Raw genomic sequence first — 14,087 nt, 5'->3', positions numbered from 1 at the left:
GTTTTTAACTAATTTGTGCATACACGTATTGTAAGAATATTTTGTGTAACTGATGAACATTTGACTTTATTTTTAATCTGCCACAAACGATAAAACTGACCTTTGCTTGTGAAGTTGACATATATACGGTCAAGGATGTCCCTGAACATTTTCTCTCAAGATGAAGAAAGAATGCAGAAGGGAGGGGCAAAATTACCCTTTACTCTGAATCTCTTGAGTTCCATTTTAGAATGTATCCAAGGCTGTACTTTGAACAGGCTGACCATAGAAAATCATTGTAAGAATGTGACTTACAAAATCTGCCATTTCTGAAGAAACGTCATTGGTATCTTGAAGCGTCAGGGAAAAATTGCTGATAATCATTGAGCAAGGTTAGTATCAATCAGGCAAGGTGTATACCTTTCTGGAAAATGACTGTTTCTTCATCGAACAAAAACTTAATTTTTCTAATCAAACAGAAAGTTTCTAATAAGAATTCTATATTTTAATGAAGTAGGTATATTTTAGTAAAGTGATTCAACATTGAATTGCTAAGTAGCATTACATATATATTGTTACTAACTTTTCTTTCGTGTGCATCTTTCTAAAATATCATTTCTGATTTGTTCAGGAATATTGGCTCAACTATTTTATTGTATTTAAGTGATTAATAATTTATTACACTGATAAGAATAGTAAAAATTTTCACATATTGAGGTATGTGGGGAAGACATTCTGGTTTAAATCTGATTCGGCCTAAAACTTGTTTTTCCCAGAACAACGTGACTTATGGCCCACGGAACACGCATTGTACGTCTGCTTCTAATATTTCTCAAAGCAAAGAATGCACCCTTTAAACATAGAGATGAATGTCTCCCCTTCTCTGATGCCAATATCAGTATTTCTTTGAAGATAAGCTTTTCTGCCAAGAGAACCAGGGTCAAGTTGACCTGCTGTGTATGTGCTGCACTTCAGCAAAACATCTCCTTGTGACTTGGGGGCGGGAGGGTGGGGAATTGTATTTGTCATGCTTGATGTATGTTCTTTATTCTGAAATGGTATATAACCATACTGTAAACCACAGTTCTCTGGAGTGCTTTCTTCCCTGGGGAAGATAACACTTCTGGGCTAATCTTCAGCATTAGCTCATTAAATATCACTCTATCTTTCTTATCTGTAGATTAGTTATTGATTATTTGCATCAACAACACTAATCACTTAGTCTTATGGAAATATTTAATAAACTTATCCTCATGTCTTTTTCAAAGAAAGCATTTTTGCCTTGGAAAGTCTAATTTAGTCATAGTTATTGTTCAGATTTTCTTTTTTTTTGGTAATTTTCCTGTGTTCTAGGGATCGCCTAAAGTTAAAAAAAATACAAAAAACTGTTTACATTATACACAGCATTATTTTTCCTCTTTTATCCAAACTCCATTTCTAGCCTAACCTGAATATGATAGACCCACCATAATTGTATATCCTATGGCTTAGAGATACTGGTAATCCCTACAGGGAAGTCCTCCATGGGGTAAGTGCTCTGATCCAGTGATTCAGCCCCTCCTGTAAGAGGAGCAGTGAAGGCTGAACCCCAATAACCCCAAGTATTCTTCTGTCTAGAGGTGCAGACAGAAAAAGATCACGTGAGAAGGGCTCTCATGTGCTTATGAAGGGTGCTATGAAGGCTCCCCTTCAAATGTTCTATCACAGGCAGCAAAGCCTGGCTCAGAAGGCGTGGTTAAGAGGGGAGGCTCTCAGACAAAGCTAAGTTTGATTTGCCTCTAAAACTGACTGTGTGGCCTGGAACAAGTTTCTTCATCTCTTTAAGCCTCGGTTTCCTCACCTGTAACAATATTTACCTGACTGGATTGTTGGGAATATGGAATAAGATCATTCATGTGAAGAACGAAGCAGGAACTGAGTATAATACTCCATGTTTTTGCTGCAGCTGCTCCTGCTGCTGTTATTTGCTCTCATCACAGTTCATAGGAGAACCTGGAGCTTCTGTGATGCCTGCTGGCTCCTCCCTCCACTCCTGCTCTTTGTGTCTACAACCAGCCTTGAACCTCTCCTCACTCTCTCTCTCAATGGTTAGTGAGTTAATTTTAAAATAATTTCTTCAGTTATTTAACAATAAAATACTTCCTTAACCCTATCCTGGAAAACATTTTGGTGTTTTGGGGTGGGAGTTGGGTATGACATAACGGTACTAATTATACTTACAGCTCAGCCCTCAGTTTACAAACGAAGAAATTCAGGCTGTAAATTAGAAAACTTGAAGAGCAAAGGTGTAATGTATTGGAATCTAAACTGTCCTATCTGACCATCACCAGTTCCTGAGCTTTAAAGTAAAATGCAGATCAAATTTCTAGAACAAAAAGAAGAGTATATCTTCTCAAGGAAATGGAGGCAAAACTCTTGATTGCCTTCTAACTAAACAGTTCATTTTCCCTTAATGGTCTATTGACTCAGTAAGTTGACAGGTGATAAAAGGATTAGGAAAAATTACACAAGGAACTACAAAAATAGTTAGCTATGGAGTATACTGCTAACCGTTATAGGGCTAAAACTGATACTGGCCCTGATATCAGTTCCCTTACATTAAACCCAGCATATATGGGGTTAAAACTGAAAGCACCCATCCCCTTCCTCTGCTTCTCTAAGTTACATTCATATGTAAGTATGTGTTCTTTAAACCTTTGTATTCCTGAACTTCTCAGGCAAATAGAAATTACAAATTGTTAGCGCCCAGGTGGCCTCATGTTAACATTTTGGCTAGTTAGGGCTCCTTTAAAGTTTTATTACAGGGAAACTGACAGCCAGAGAATATCAAGAAGCCGAAGCTTCCCAGACCCCAACTCCTTGGCTTCCTGGCACCGGAATCCACCATCCACCTTGGAGGCAGACAACCAAGGACACCCACGCAGCCTCCTTCCTGCAAGCAGCCTTAGAGGCCAAATGACAAGGCCAAACGCAGGCTGGTAGGAAAGTGCTGACCAGCAAGGCCACATGCTCCCTCTCCCCTACCTGAAACCTCAAATACAAACTCCTACCTTTGTTCCTTTGAGGCAGCGGATCTGAGTTCTAACTAACTCCCATCTCCTCATCTGGCTGCCTTTTGATAAAACTCTTTTCTTGCCATAAGCCTGGTGTTCCCATTTTTCTTTTGGTCTGTCTCTTGTGTGGCATGTAAAAGAAACTGTGTTTGTGGCCGGTAACAAAACTAACTTTGTCATTCAATTGCTTTCTGGAAATAAAACCATTTAGATAAAACCCAAGGAAAAAAAAAGCATAACACAAACCCTTGACACACTTCTCATATTACTACTACATGAAAGACTACAGATTTCTTAATGCTTTCCTCTTGAGTGTACATATTACTTTCAGAGAAATATTTTCAAATATTTAGTTAATATAGAGTACATGCTCTGTGCCAGGTACTGGGGATACAAAGATAAATCCATTCTTGCCTTGAAGATGTTCAGTCTCATGGACACAACAGTCACTGGCCAAACAGTAATATTCCTGTGAAATGAGAGATGTGCTGAGAGACAGTAGGGAGGGGCTTTGTGTTCATTTGAACTCGTGTTCTTCTGCAAAAGTCTTGATGGGGGATGGATGAACACTTATTGTGGGGAGGAGGAGAGTGGGTAGAATAGCTTCTCACGTGAAGCAGATTAGACTGGATGAGTTGGTTTTTGACAGGTGGCAACAAGCAGGGTATTCCAGGCACAGACAGCAGCCCGAAAAGGACACAGAGACTAGAAAATGGGTGGTTTATGGAAAGAAGATGAAGTAGTTTGGCTACAGCTGAAGTATAGGATACTGCCTGGTGGAAATGGTAGGAAAAAGCTGGAAAAGTGGGTGGGGACAAAATCTGATGGGCCTGAAGGCCACTGAGGCCAGATGATTGTAATGCTATGCTAGCTGTGATGAATAAAAATGTCTTAGTCAGTTTGGGCTACTATAACAAATTACCATAGGTTCGGCAGCTTAAAGAACAAATATTTGTTTCTCACAGTTCTAGAGGCTGGAAATTCGAGATCATAGTGACACTATGGTTGAGTTCTGGGTTGCAGATAGCTGGCTTCTTGAGAACTCTGGTCTCACTTCCTCTAAGGGCATTAATTCCATTCATGACGGCTCCAACCTCATGACCTAATTTTCTCCCAAAGGCCCCACCTCCAAATACCATCACTTTAGGGGTTAGGGCTTGAACGTGAGTTTGGCGGGGGGGGGGGGGGGGGGGGGGGGGGGACGACGACGACACAAATATTCAGTCCGTGATAGACAGCAACTTTGAGATTCCTAGCGGTTTTGCGATGTTTTTTACTCAGAAGTTCCTTTAAGACTGTATACTCCTAGTAGGAGCAGGGGGAGTCATTTCTTCTTTTTTACGTCATCCCTACAACAGTGCCTGGCAATGATAGCTCCTCTCTGTGCTATTTAGTTTTAACTTTACCAAAGGTCAATGGTTACCACTATAAGAGTTTCTACCTCTCAGATAATTTTTACCAATCAAGGAACACAATCAAAGGTATTGGAGGCAGGCAGAGAAACACGTGCTACACAGGCATATAGGAAGAGTCCGGCTATTTTACCCTACCTCCTGAACTTGAAGACCAAGTCAGTATCAGTTGCCATCTTCCTCTTGGAGCAGAGATGGGTAAGGCCCTGTTCTCAGCCCACGCGCTATATTTTTATTAAGGACCTCTTCTGTGCCGTGTGCTCCTTCTGGAAAAGCTTAAATCTTAAGGTGTCAAGCTTCTTTGAAGTCTTATGAAAGAGACAGTTAAGTTTCTTTTGTAACCAAATCTTGTTAAAAAAATTATCTCTGTCTGACAGGTTTACATTATATTATGTTCTGGTTAAATAAATCAAATATTAGCATTACATCGCAATATCTTTGCAAACTATGATAAAATGGGAGTGACAGTAGTTTTTAGAAGGGAGAGATTTACAAGTTTCAACTTTTAGAGATTAAGGTCTGCTGCCTTCCAAAACATAACTTAGTTTTAAAGAAGTGAGTTTCGCTAGGCTTCTTGTATGCAGCCTGCTTAAAGCTCAGAATACATCTTATGGTCTTAAAGATCCTACAGAATCCCCATCAGCAGATAGTATTGTATGTATTGTAGAATTAGCCTTCTGATTTTTCATAGTTTTTTTTTTCTTGTTCTCCCCAAATACCCCCAGTTCATAGTTGTATATGAACTGGGAGTCCTACTAGTTGTGGCCTGACCAGCGGTGCCGTGTCCGCGCCCAGGATCCCAACCGGCCAAACCCTGGGCGGCCACAGCGCACCGCGCAAACTTAACCACTCGCCACGGGCCGGCCCCAGAAGAGTTCTCTTGATAAATAGGAGCGTACCCATCTTTAATTCCATCCAGTACCTTGGTGGGGAATTTAGTAATCAAGACTAAGACCTCTGCAAGCCTAAATTTAAAGCTCCAAGTGAGGACAATACAGAAGGGAGTGGGTGTGTAGCTTGTGAGAGTTTATTTGGCAGAATTTTATTTTCATCATACAAGCCACAGAAAGTGAAGCCGGGTAAACTCGGGAATGTTAAGCATCTGAGAAGACAGTGGTTTTCATCTAAAAGCAATTAAGAATGGTGAGGAGACAAAGGGAGGAGGGGAGTTGCTCATTAAGGGGGAATATGAGTTACAATGAAGTTAGGAAAACATGGCTGTGGACGTGATTACTAACTAGTGCAAGACGTCCGCGTTTGACTGTCACGCGGAGGAAGGTTCAAGGCTGTGCCTAGAAAGGGGCACAAAAGAAGGGTAATGGGGGAGCGGGAAAGAAGCGGGGGCGAGGGAGATTTGGGGAGCGGCAGCGCTAGGAGGGAAGGCGCTGGGAGAGCCGCGCGCCAGGCGGGCCGGGGATCTCGGGGGAAGACGGGGTCCACGGGAGGCGGCATCCGGATGAGAAAGGCGGGCGCGGGCCGAGGTGCCCGGCGGAGCGCCGTTTGCCTGTCTTGTAAAAGGTGCGCCGAGCCCCCGCGGGAAGAGGCGGGCGCCTCGGGGCGCGCGGCCGCGGGCTCCTCCCCCGGCGCCTCCGCTATTTGGGTTAGGACGCGGCCGCCCCGGCGCCGGACCTTGGGACCCGCAGGCTGCGGGCTGCTCTCCGCCCGCCACTTGCGTCCGCCCCGCCGCAGGTCCCCGGTCCCCGACGGCAGAGCGGCCGGCGCGCCAAGGACAGGGGCGTGCGCAGGTGGGCAGAGGGCCCGGGACGGGCCGGGGGCGAGTGGAGGGCTCGGGCGGCACTTCCGGCGGCGGCCACCGCACTTCCGGGCGCGCGGGCGGGCTCCCGGACGCCGCAGCCCTGCGGGTCTTCTCCCGCCGGCGGGCGGGCGGTGCTGTGCCTTGTTCTGGCGGCGGAGCGGGCTGGCAGCAGCTTTTCCGGGCGCAGCCCTTGGAGAGCCGGCGCCTGCGAAGCTGCAGCCCCGGAAGTGCCCGGTATTTGCGCGCCGGCCGCCCGTCGTGGGGGGCGTGGGGCGCAGGCAGTGTCTGCCCGACCTGGCAGGTCCCCGCACACCCCGAGGAGTTTCTGGCGGCGCTGGCTCGCGCCACCTCTGGCTCTCTGGCTCTTAGCTTTCACCCTCCAGCAGACGTTCTTGTTCTGTTTTGTTTTCCTCAAACTCAAATTCTCTACCTATTTTGCACAAAACGAAAGCCACATTTTCAGTGCGACAAGCCTTTGCAAATAGGTCAAACGTCAGGGCGGCCTAAATAAAAAAGAAATTATAAAGTAGGAAAAGTAATGAAAACCTGATGAAATATGAGTATCAGAATTCACCTAGAAAGTATTAGGTTATCCTGGTCGCTGTGGGAAATCTAATCACTAATTCAAGGTCTCAGAGCTATTCCCTTGGGAAACTTAAACCCCAGGCTTGTGTGTAACCCCTAGTGTCCCTTTACCCTTCCTTGCAAAGTTTTTCAGACATACCTGAGGTTATCAAAGTTACATAGTTTACGTATTTCCTCTTATGAATCTGCTGATGACTTAAGTGACTATATATGCTAGATATTGCTGACAGCATTATACATAACTTGATCATAATTTTCGTATCTAAAAATTAATTTTAATTAAAACTAGAACTTGAAAATTAAACGTTTTCTTTAATTTTTCATGACAGTTTCTACAAAGGAATTTTAATGTAGAAATTTAGTCTACATTTTGATAATTTATTATTTCAGTAGAATTCTTGATTCTCATCTCTGTAAATAACCTTTAATATGTAGTATACATTAATTTTAGATGCCAATAATTTATATTAAAAGAATTTATTATTTTCCATTGTTATTACTAGCACCTTACAAATTGAAACTTGTAACAGGAATAATAGCATCTGATTATCTAGTCAATAGATTTTTTTAATTACTGTGTTTTTATATTCTAGTGCAGGTGTATACTACTAATTTGATAATTAAATGTATGAAAGTTATATAAATGATATACTATAACCTTTGAAATTATACTGCAGGCGAGCAAGTGTTGTGATTTATTACTTTTCTACGTTGCTATTTTTAATGAGTGCCATTTTTCAAATTATTGACTTAGAAGCACATTCATTTTATACTGATATAAAACTCAAACATAGCTTGAGCTATTTCTCTCCAGTTATGGTTATTTAAAACCAATACCTAGTCCATTGATTCCAGTTTTTTTCCAAAGTGCTTTTTATAGCTTTGAAGTCCTATCAGCTCTGAGCATTTGTGCCGGGTCAGCATTCTCCTCCATGTCCTTGTGGCTGCTTTCTCACTCTTCGTCATGTGGCAGTGCACCCAGCAGTTCTCACTTCCAGGGTAGCAGGTCTCACTTCCTAGTTGGATGATCCCTGGGTAATGATTTGACAGCTGCGTGCCTCAGTTTGCTTATCTGCAAAATAGAGATAATGATAGGACCTGCCTCAAAGAGATAATTTGGGATTGGTATAAGTCCTAAAGAAAAGGTCAAACAGAAATTAATATTCTTTCCCACCTGTTTAAACCTGGTACCCTCTCAGGGATAAGATCTCCTTCCCAGTACATTTTTTTTTTTAAGATTTTATTTTTTCCTTTTTCTCCCCAAAGCCCCCTGGTACATAGTTGTATATTCTTCGTTGTGGGTCCTTCTAGTTGTGGCATGTGGGACGCTGCCTCAGCGTGGTCTGATGAGCAGTGCCATGTCCGCGCCCAGGATTCGAACCAACGAAACACTGGGCCGCCTGCAGCGGAGCGCGCGAACCCAACCACTCGGCCACGGGGCCAGCCCCTCCTTCCCAGTACATTTTGACTTCCATTTATTTACTTAGGAAATGAAAAAATTTCATATTAGGCTTTGTTTTTTAATGTAAAATTCAAGGAAGGCCCAGCAGGAATTAGCCAAGAAAGCAATCAGAATAGGAAGATTTCTTTTAATAGGCCTCAAGATCAGCATATGAACATCTTGCATTAATTTTTTTATTGACCAAAAAGAGCCAAGATGATCACGCTTGATGCATGACTGTTAGAGATCATGCAAATATAAGTCATGAGCAAATAGTGGCTTTTCTTATCACCTTTTTGCAATAATCTTTCAAAATAAGTTTGTTTTGTGGTATAATTTTGTGGAAATAAAATTGAACGACTAATAATAATTACCTACAACTTCAGCTAAAGTTACAAATGGATCTGAATCTACTGCTGGCCTGTCTCCTGGATGGGATGGCAGTGGACAGATGGTTAGACTTACAGTTCACAGTTACACCAATTAGGTAAAAAAGACTAATTGCTTAAAAAAAAATTAATTCCAGGCAAACTGTACCCTGTCAGGCAGGCCAGATTAAGCACACAGGCTTTCTACTGGAACCTTTGGCTTCAGGAAAAGGGGTTCTTAATTCTCATGGATATAATATTCACCAACACCTGAGGTAATTTCTGGAAATTATTTTAAAATCATTAGTCCTTCTCTTTTACACTTAGACCTCTAATGAAATAGGGCGTCCAAGTAGAATACTTCCTGTGTTCAATGCACATAGTCTAGTTTGTTACTCAGGAATCTACAGAGAGGTATTCCTTTAGGCAGACTTCTTAGAAGTAGATTCTTCGTATTCTTCTGTTCCATAGGACATCATTCGAAACATCACATTTAGTTGGCTATTTAGAGTAGAAGAAACAATAATGCTTTGCTTGAGTATGTGGGATCATAGGATATAAGCCATAGGAAGGCAAATTTCACGTATTCAACTGAATTCGGAATTTGCATCTTTCCAATACTCTCCCACAATCTCACTCAGCTGTTTATTTTGTGTCCTATTTCATTCAGAACAATGAAGCAATCAAAGAGAACTTTCATAAGCTTCCACCATCCCATCTACCCACCTTCCTGAATCTGCTCACATAATCTGCCTTTTCTTTCATTACTCTGAATGAACGGTTTGTGTTTCCATCAAAGGTCAACTTCTGTCCTTGTGCACTAGAAACCATCCATCCGCTTTGCCTTCTCAAGTTTTTGCTGCAGCGTTTCTCTAATCTTTTACTTCATTAATTTATCTTCCTATTTTAAAAAATTGGATCTTTCCATTGGCCAAGAGAAATACTGTTATTTCTCCATCTTTGGATGCCATTTTCCCATGTAGTCATGGCATCATTTCTTTTGTCCTTATTTGTTTTCTATTTGCCACTTTGTTCTTTTTTCCCCCTTTCCTGACTTCTTTTGGACTAATTGAATATCTTTAGTATTCCATTTTTATCTCCACTATTGGCTTATTATTTATACCTCTGTGGAGTTTTTTGTTGTTCTTGTTTGTTTTTTCACTGTTTTCCCTGGGGTTTACAACAGTGCATCTTTAACATTAACTCCGTGTTATAATCTAAGACCCTTCCAACAGTATATTCAATTTGTCCCTTCCAACCTGGGAACTGGCCTTCTTCATCCGTTGTGTAGATCCAAGTTTCTGTTATCTTTTTCCTTCTGCCTGAAAAACCTTTGTTAGCATTTCTTGTAGTGCATGTCTGCTGGCAATGAATTCTCTCAACTTTTCTTTGTCTGAAAAAGTTTTTATTTTACCCTCTTTTTGAAAAATATTTTACTGGGTATAGAAATGTAAGTTGACGGTTTCTTTCAGCACTTTAAAGATGTGTCTCCATTGTTTTCTTGCTTGAATGGTTTCTGAGGTGATGTCTCTGAAACAACAGCTGCTGTAATCTTATCTTCTCTGTACGCAATATATCTTTTTTCCCCACTGGCTCCTTTTTTTTTTTTTTTTGAGGAAGATTAGCCCTGAGCCAGCATCTGCTGCCAATCCTCCTGTTTTTGCTGAGGAAGACTGGCCCTGAGCTAGCATCCATGCACACCTTCCTCTGCTTTATATGTGGGACGCCTACCACAGCATGGCTTGCCAAGCGGTGCCATGCTGGCACCCGGGATCCAAACCGGCAAACTCTGGGCCGGTGTAGCAGAACGTGCAAACTTAACTGCTGTGCCACTCAGCCGGCCCAACCACTGGCTACTTTTAAGACTTCTTTTTAGTGTTTTTCAGCATTTTAATAATGTTGTGGCTTGGTTTGGTTTTCTTTACCTACTCTGCTTGAATTATGTTGATCTTCTTGGATCTCTGGGTTTATAGGTTTAGTCCAATTTGGAAAATTTTTGGCCATTTTTCCTTCCCAGTATTTTTTGTCCTTCACCCCCTCCTTTCTTCTCTGTAACCTTGTGTATGTTTTAGAGTGCTTTCTATTGCCTCATAGGCTCTGCTTGGTTTTTTGTTTTATTTTAATTTTAGTCTTTTTTTAAATCTGTGTGCTTTGTTTTGGATGGTATCTTAGTCCATTTGGGCTGCCATAACAATACCATAGACTGGTGTCTTATAAACAATGAAAATTTATGTTTTGCTGTTCTGGAGGCTATGAGCCAGCAGATTCAGTGTCTTGTGAGGGCTCGCTTCTTGGTTCAGCACCTTCTTGCTGTAACCTTACATGGTGGAAGGGATGAGGGAGCTCTCTGGGGTTTCTTTTCTAAGGGCCCTAGTCCCATTTATAAGGGTTCTGTCTCCTGAAAGCCTTGCCTCCAAATACCATCACCTTAGGAATTAGGATTTCAAGATATGAATTTTGGGGGAACACAAATACTTAGTCTATAGCAGATGGTTTCTATTGCTATGTCTTCAGGTTTGCTGACTGTTTTTTCCCAGTGTTTTTTCTGCTGTTAGTCTCATTCAGTAAAATTTTATTTCAGATATTTTATTTTTTTATCCCTGGAAGTTCTGTTTATTCTACTTAATACCTTCTATTGACCTCCTAATCGTGTTTGTGTTTTCCCTTAACATATTTTTAATATTTATGTTAAATAGTCAACATATTTGTAATAGTTGTTTTAACATCCTTGTCTGCTAATTACATCATCTCAGTCATTTTCTTGCTTCTTTACATGTCTAATAATTTTTGATTGCATGATCAACATTGTGATTTTATGTTGTTGAGTTCTGAATTTTTTCTGTTCCTTTAAAGAGTGTTGGACTTTCTCTTGAAGGCAGTTAAATTACTTGTAAATCGCTTTGATCCTTTGGAGTCTCATTTTTAATCTATTTTAGGGCAAGTCTAAATAGCCTTAACTCTAGGGTTAATTTAGCCCCATTTCCAAGGCATGACCCTTCTGAGGTCTCTCCTGAAAGCCTCACATATTTCATAAACACTCTCCTCTCTGGCTGGTGGGAACTTGAACACTTCCCAGTTCTGTGGAATCTTTAGGAATAGTTCAGCTTATAGCTTCCTGGTAATTGGTCTTTCCCTGGAAATTGTTCTTTGCCTGGTCTGATGGGGCTTCACTCCATGCGTGTGCGGACTGGTATTCAATTAAACATTCAAGGAGACCCCTGTGCTATTTCTGGAGTTCTTTCTCTTTCCCTCATCTTCAGTACCATGCTGTACAAATTCCTAGGGGCTTCAGTTTCTCTGAAGTTTGATCTCTGTTCAACTCAGTGAGACTACCAGGCTCTGTTTTTTCCCTCCCTGTGCCATAGTCCAGAAATTGCCTGCAGTTGGAAACCTAGGGAGATCTCGAGACTTACCTCATTTGTTTCTTTTTCCTCAGAGATCATAGGGGGCATTAGTATAATAATCTGTTCCTTGAGAAAGTGTCAGGAAAAACAAACCAAAAAATTTGCAAATTTAATTTTCTGTAATGGACAGTTTACCATTATTTGTAACATTTTCCCCAAGTTGCTAACAAAATTTAATAGACCTGTTTACAAAATAGGAGAAATTGATGGGAAAACAGTTTTGGGAACTTCAAAGTCTATAAAGCATCCTTACTATATTTTACTCTGGTTACAAAAGTTTATCATAATACTAATATGCTTAATGCCATTTTAAAGTTTCAGAAGGAAAGGGGGCTTTATATTATTGTTTTCCTTTAATGATCTTCTGATTTTAAAAACAGAGATAGGCAATAAAACTGGTGAAGGTGGGATATACTTAGAAAGATTATGGTGCATTTAGTCAAAGTAGCTGAGATTATGTGGAATTAGGTGGGCCAAAGCTTGGACTTTGAATGCAAAATATTTAAAGTTCAGAAGAAGAAAGGAGTCAAAGAAGTAAATTTTTGTTACTTAAAAAAAAGAGGGGGAGAAGTTTGAAAGAAAATAAAAACATTAAGACCTTAGGCAGAAATAGAAACGTAAGGAACAGAGCAATTCTGAGTAAGAAGAAGAAAGGAGATGAAGCTTGCACAGATGTTGGCATTTCTGCTTTCTGTGTTGAATAAAGCAGAGATGGGGTGGGTTACAAACTTGCCAAAGATCTCTAATATGTTTATATCCCAAAGCCCTCGGCTTTCAAAATGTTGTCACTTTAAATTTAAATACAAAAGTGAACTAGTTGCTAAGGTGGAGCTTCTTCTTGGCCTTCCTTAAAGATTAGATAAGATCCGGAAATTAGCACACTAATTAATTTTATACAAATAAAAGGTTCAGACGTAGTTAAGCACAATTTGAATTCTGAAGTAGTTTTCTCAGAAAATTATAAGATGCTTTTACCTCTATTTATCACACCCTTTAAAAATATATGGTAAAGGGTAAATTTCAGATCAGTCATGTAGAATACAAATTCTGAATTAAAGATGATATTTTACACTGGATTTTAGTTATATCCTTAAAGTAAATATTTCCATTGGGCCACATACATTGTAAAGGTAATTACTCATAATATATTTTAGTTTATGATTTATGAAGTTCTATGTGTGTGTTGATGTAGACTTGACTTTTGTCAATTGAAAAAGCTCTAATATTTTTATCTTGGGCAAAAATAATATCAACCTTCATTTACATTTATGCGTTTAATTTTAGAAACAAAAACCAAGAAATGCTGCATTCCACAAACAAAGGACTGATACTTGGCATCATGGTGGGAACTACTGGAATCAGCTTGCTTCTTTTGTGGTACCATAAGGTTCGTAGACCAAGGACAACAATAAATTTGCCTAAATTCCTTTCTCTGGGTAATACATTTGATTCAGTGACATTGCAAGATGAAATGCATGACGGCCAAGGACCGACAGCAATCTTTCAACGAAGGCAACTTCAGATACTGGAGAAGTTAAATGAATTACTGATAAATATGGAAGAACTCAAAGAGGAAATCAGAGTTCTTAAAGAAGCCGTTCCAAAGCTGGAGGAATATATACAAGGTGAACTTGGAGGGAAGATAACTGTTCATAAGATAAGTCCTCAGCACAGAGCTAGGAAAAGAAGGCTTGCCCCAGTTCAAAGTTCAGCAACGAGTAATAATAGTTCAGAGGAAGCAGAAAGTGAAGGAGGGTAAGTTTCTTTGAGATGTTTCCCATGTTGAATTGATTATTTATTGCATTATTGCTCTTATTTAGGTACTTTTATTAGGCATTCTCGGTCATATATTCTGCAACTAACAAGACATAAAACAGAGTCATTATTTTGGCTTACATTACAATTAAAACCATATTCAATAGAGGTCAATATTTAAGATAGTTTAGACTGCCTTGACGAAAAGAATATAGTGACTTACGAGTGCTAGGTGGCATCAAGTGGGTATTGGATAAGACAGTAATTGTTTGCCAAAATGTGTAACCTGTTTTTCTTTGTGGTCACTATGTGACACCTTGTGTAAGAACTGTCG

The 14,087-nt window shown here is 40.4% G+C and overlaps 1 protein-coding gene across 6 annotated transcripts in view; it reads left to right on the top strand.

Moving 5' to 3' along the window:
* Positions 1-206: 206 nt before the first annotated feature.
* RMDN2 (regulator of microtubule dynamics 2) overlaps positions 207-14,087 on the top strand; it is an 84,157-nt gene continuing 70,276 nt past the window's right edge. The window contains exons 1-3 of one of the 6 annotated variants that reach the window (XM_070236434.1): positions 216-371; positions 1,925-2,066; positions 13,283-13,753. In XM_070236434.1, coding sequence (XP_070092535.1) covers positions 13,299-13,753 — 455 coding nt within the window. In that variant the 5' untranslated portion in view covers positions 216-371; positions 1,925-2,066; positions 13,283-13,298. Of the gene's footprint in view, positions 372-1,924; positions 2,067-5,357; positions 5,588-5,646; positions 5,760-6,026; positions 6,190-13,282; positions 13,754-14,087 lie in introns of those variants that run through there. The other 5 variants (XM_070236433.1, XM_070236435.1, XM_023619223.2 and 2 more) reach the window with 5 other exon arrangements.

This window comes from Equus caballus, chromosome 15, assembly GCF_041296265.1.
Source record: "Equus caballus isolate H_3958 breed thoroughbred chromosome 15, TB-T2T, whole genome shotgun sequence".
In the NCBI taxonomy this organism is placed as follows: Eukaryota; Metazoa; Chordata; class Mammalia; order Perissodactyla; family Equidae; genus Equus; species Equus caballus.
This window is presented reverse-complemented; position numbering and strand designations above follow the sequence as displayed.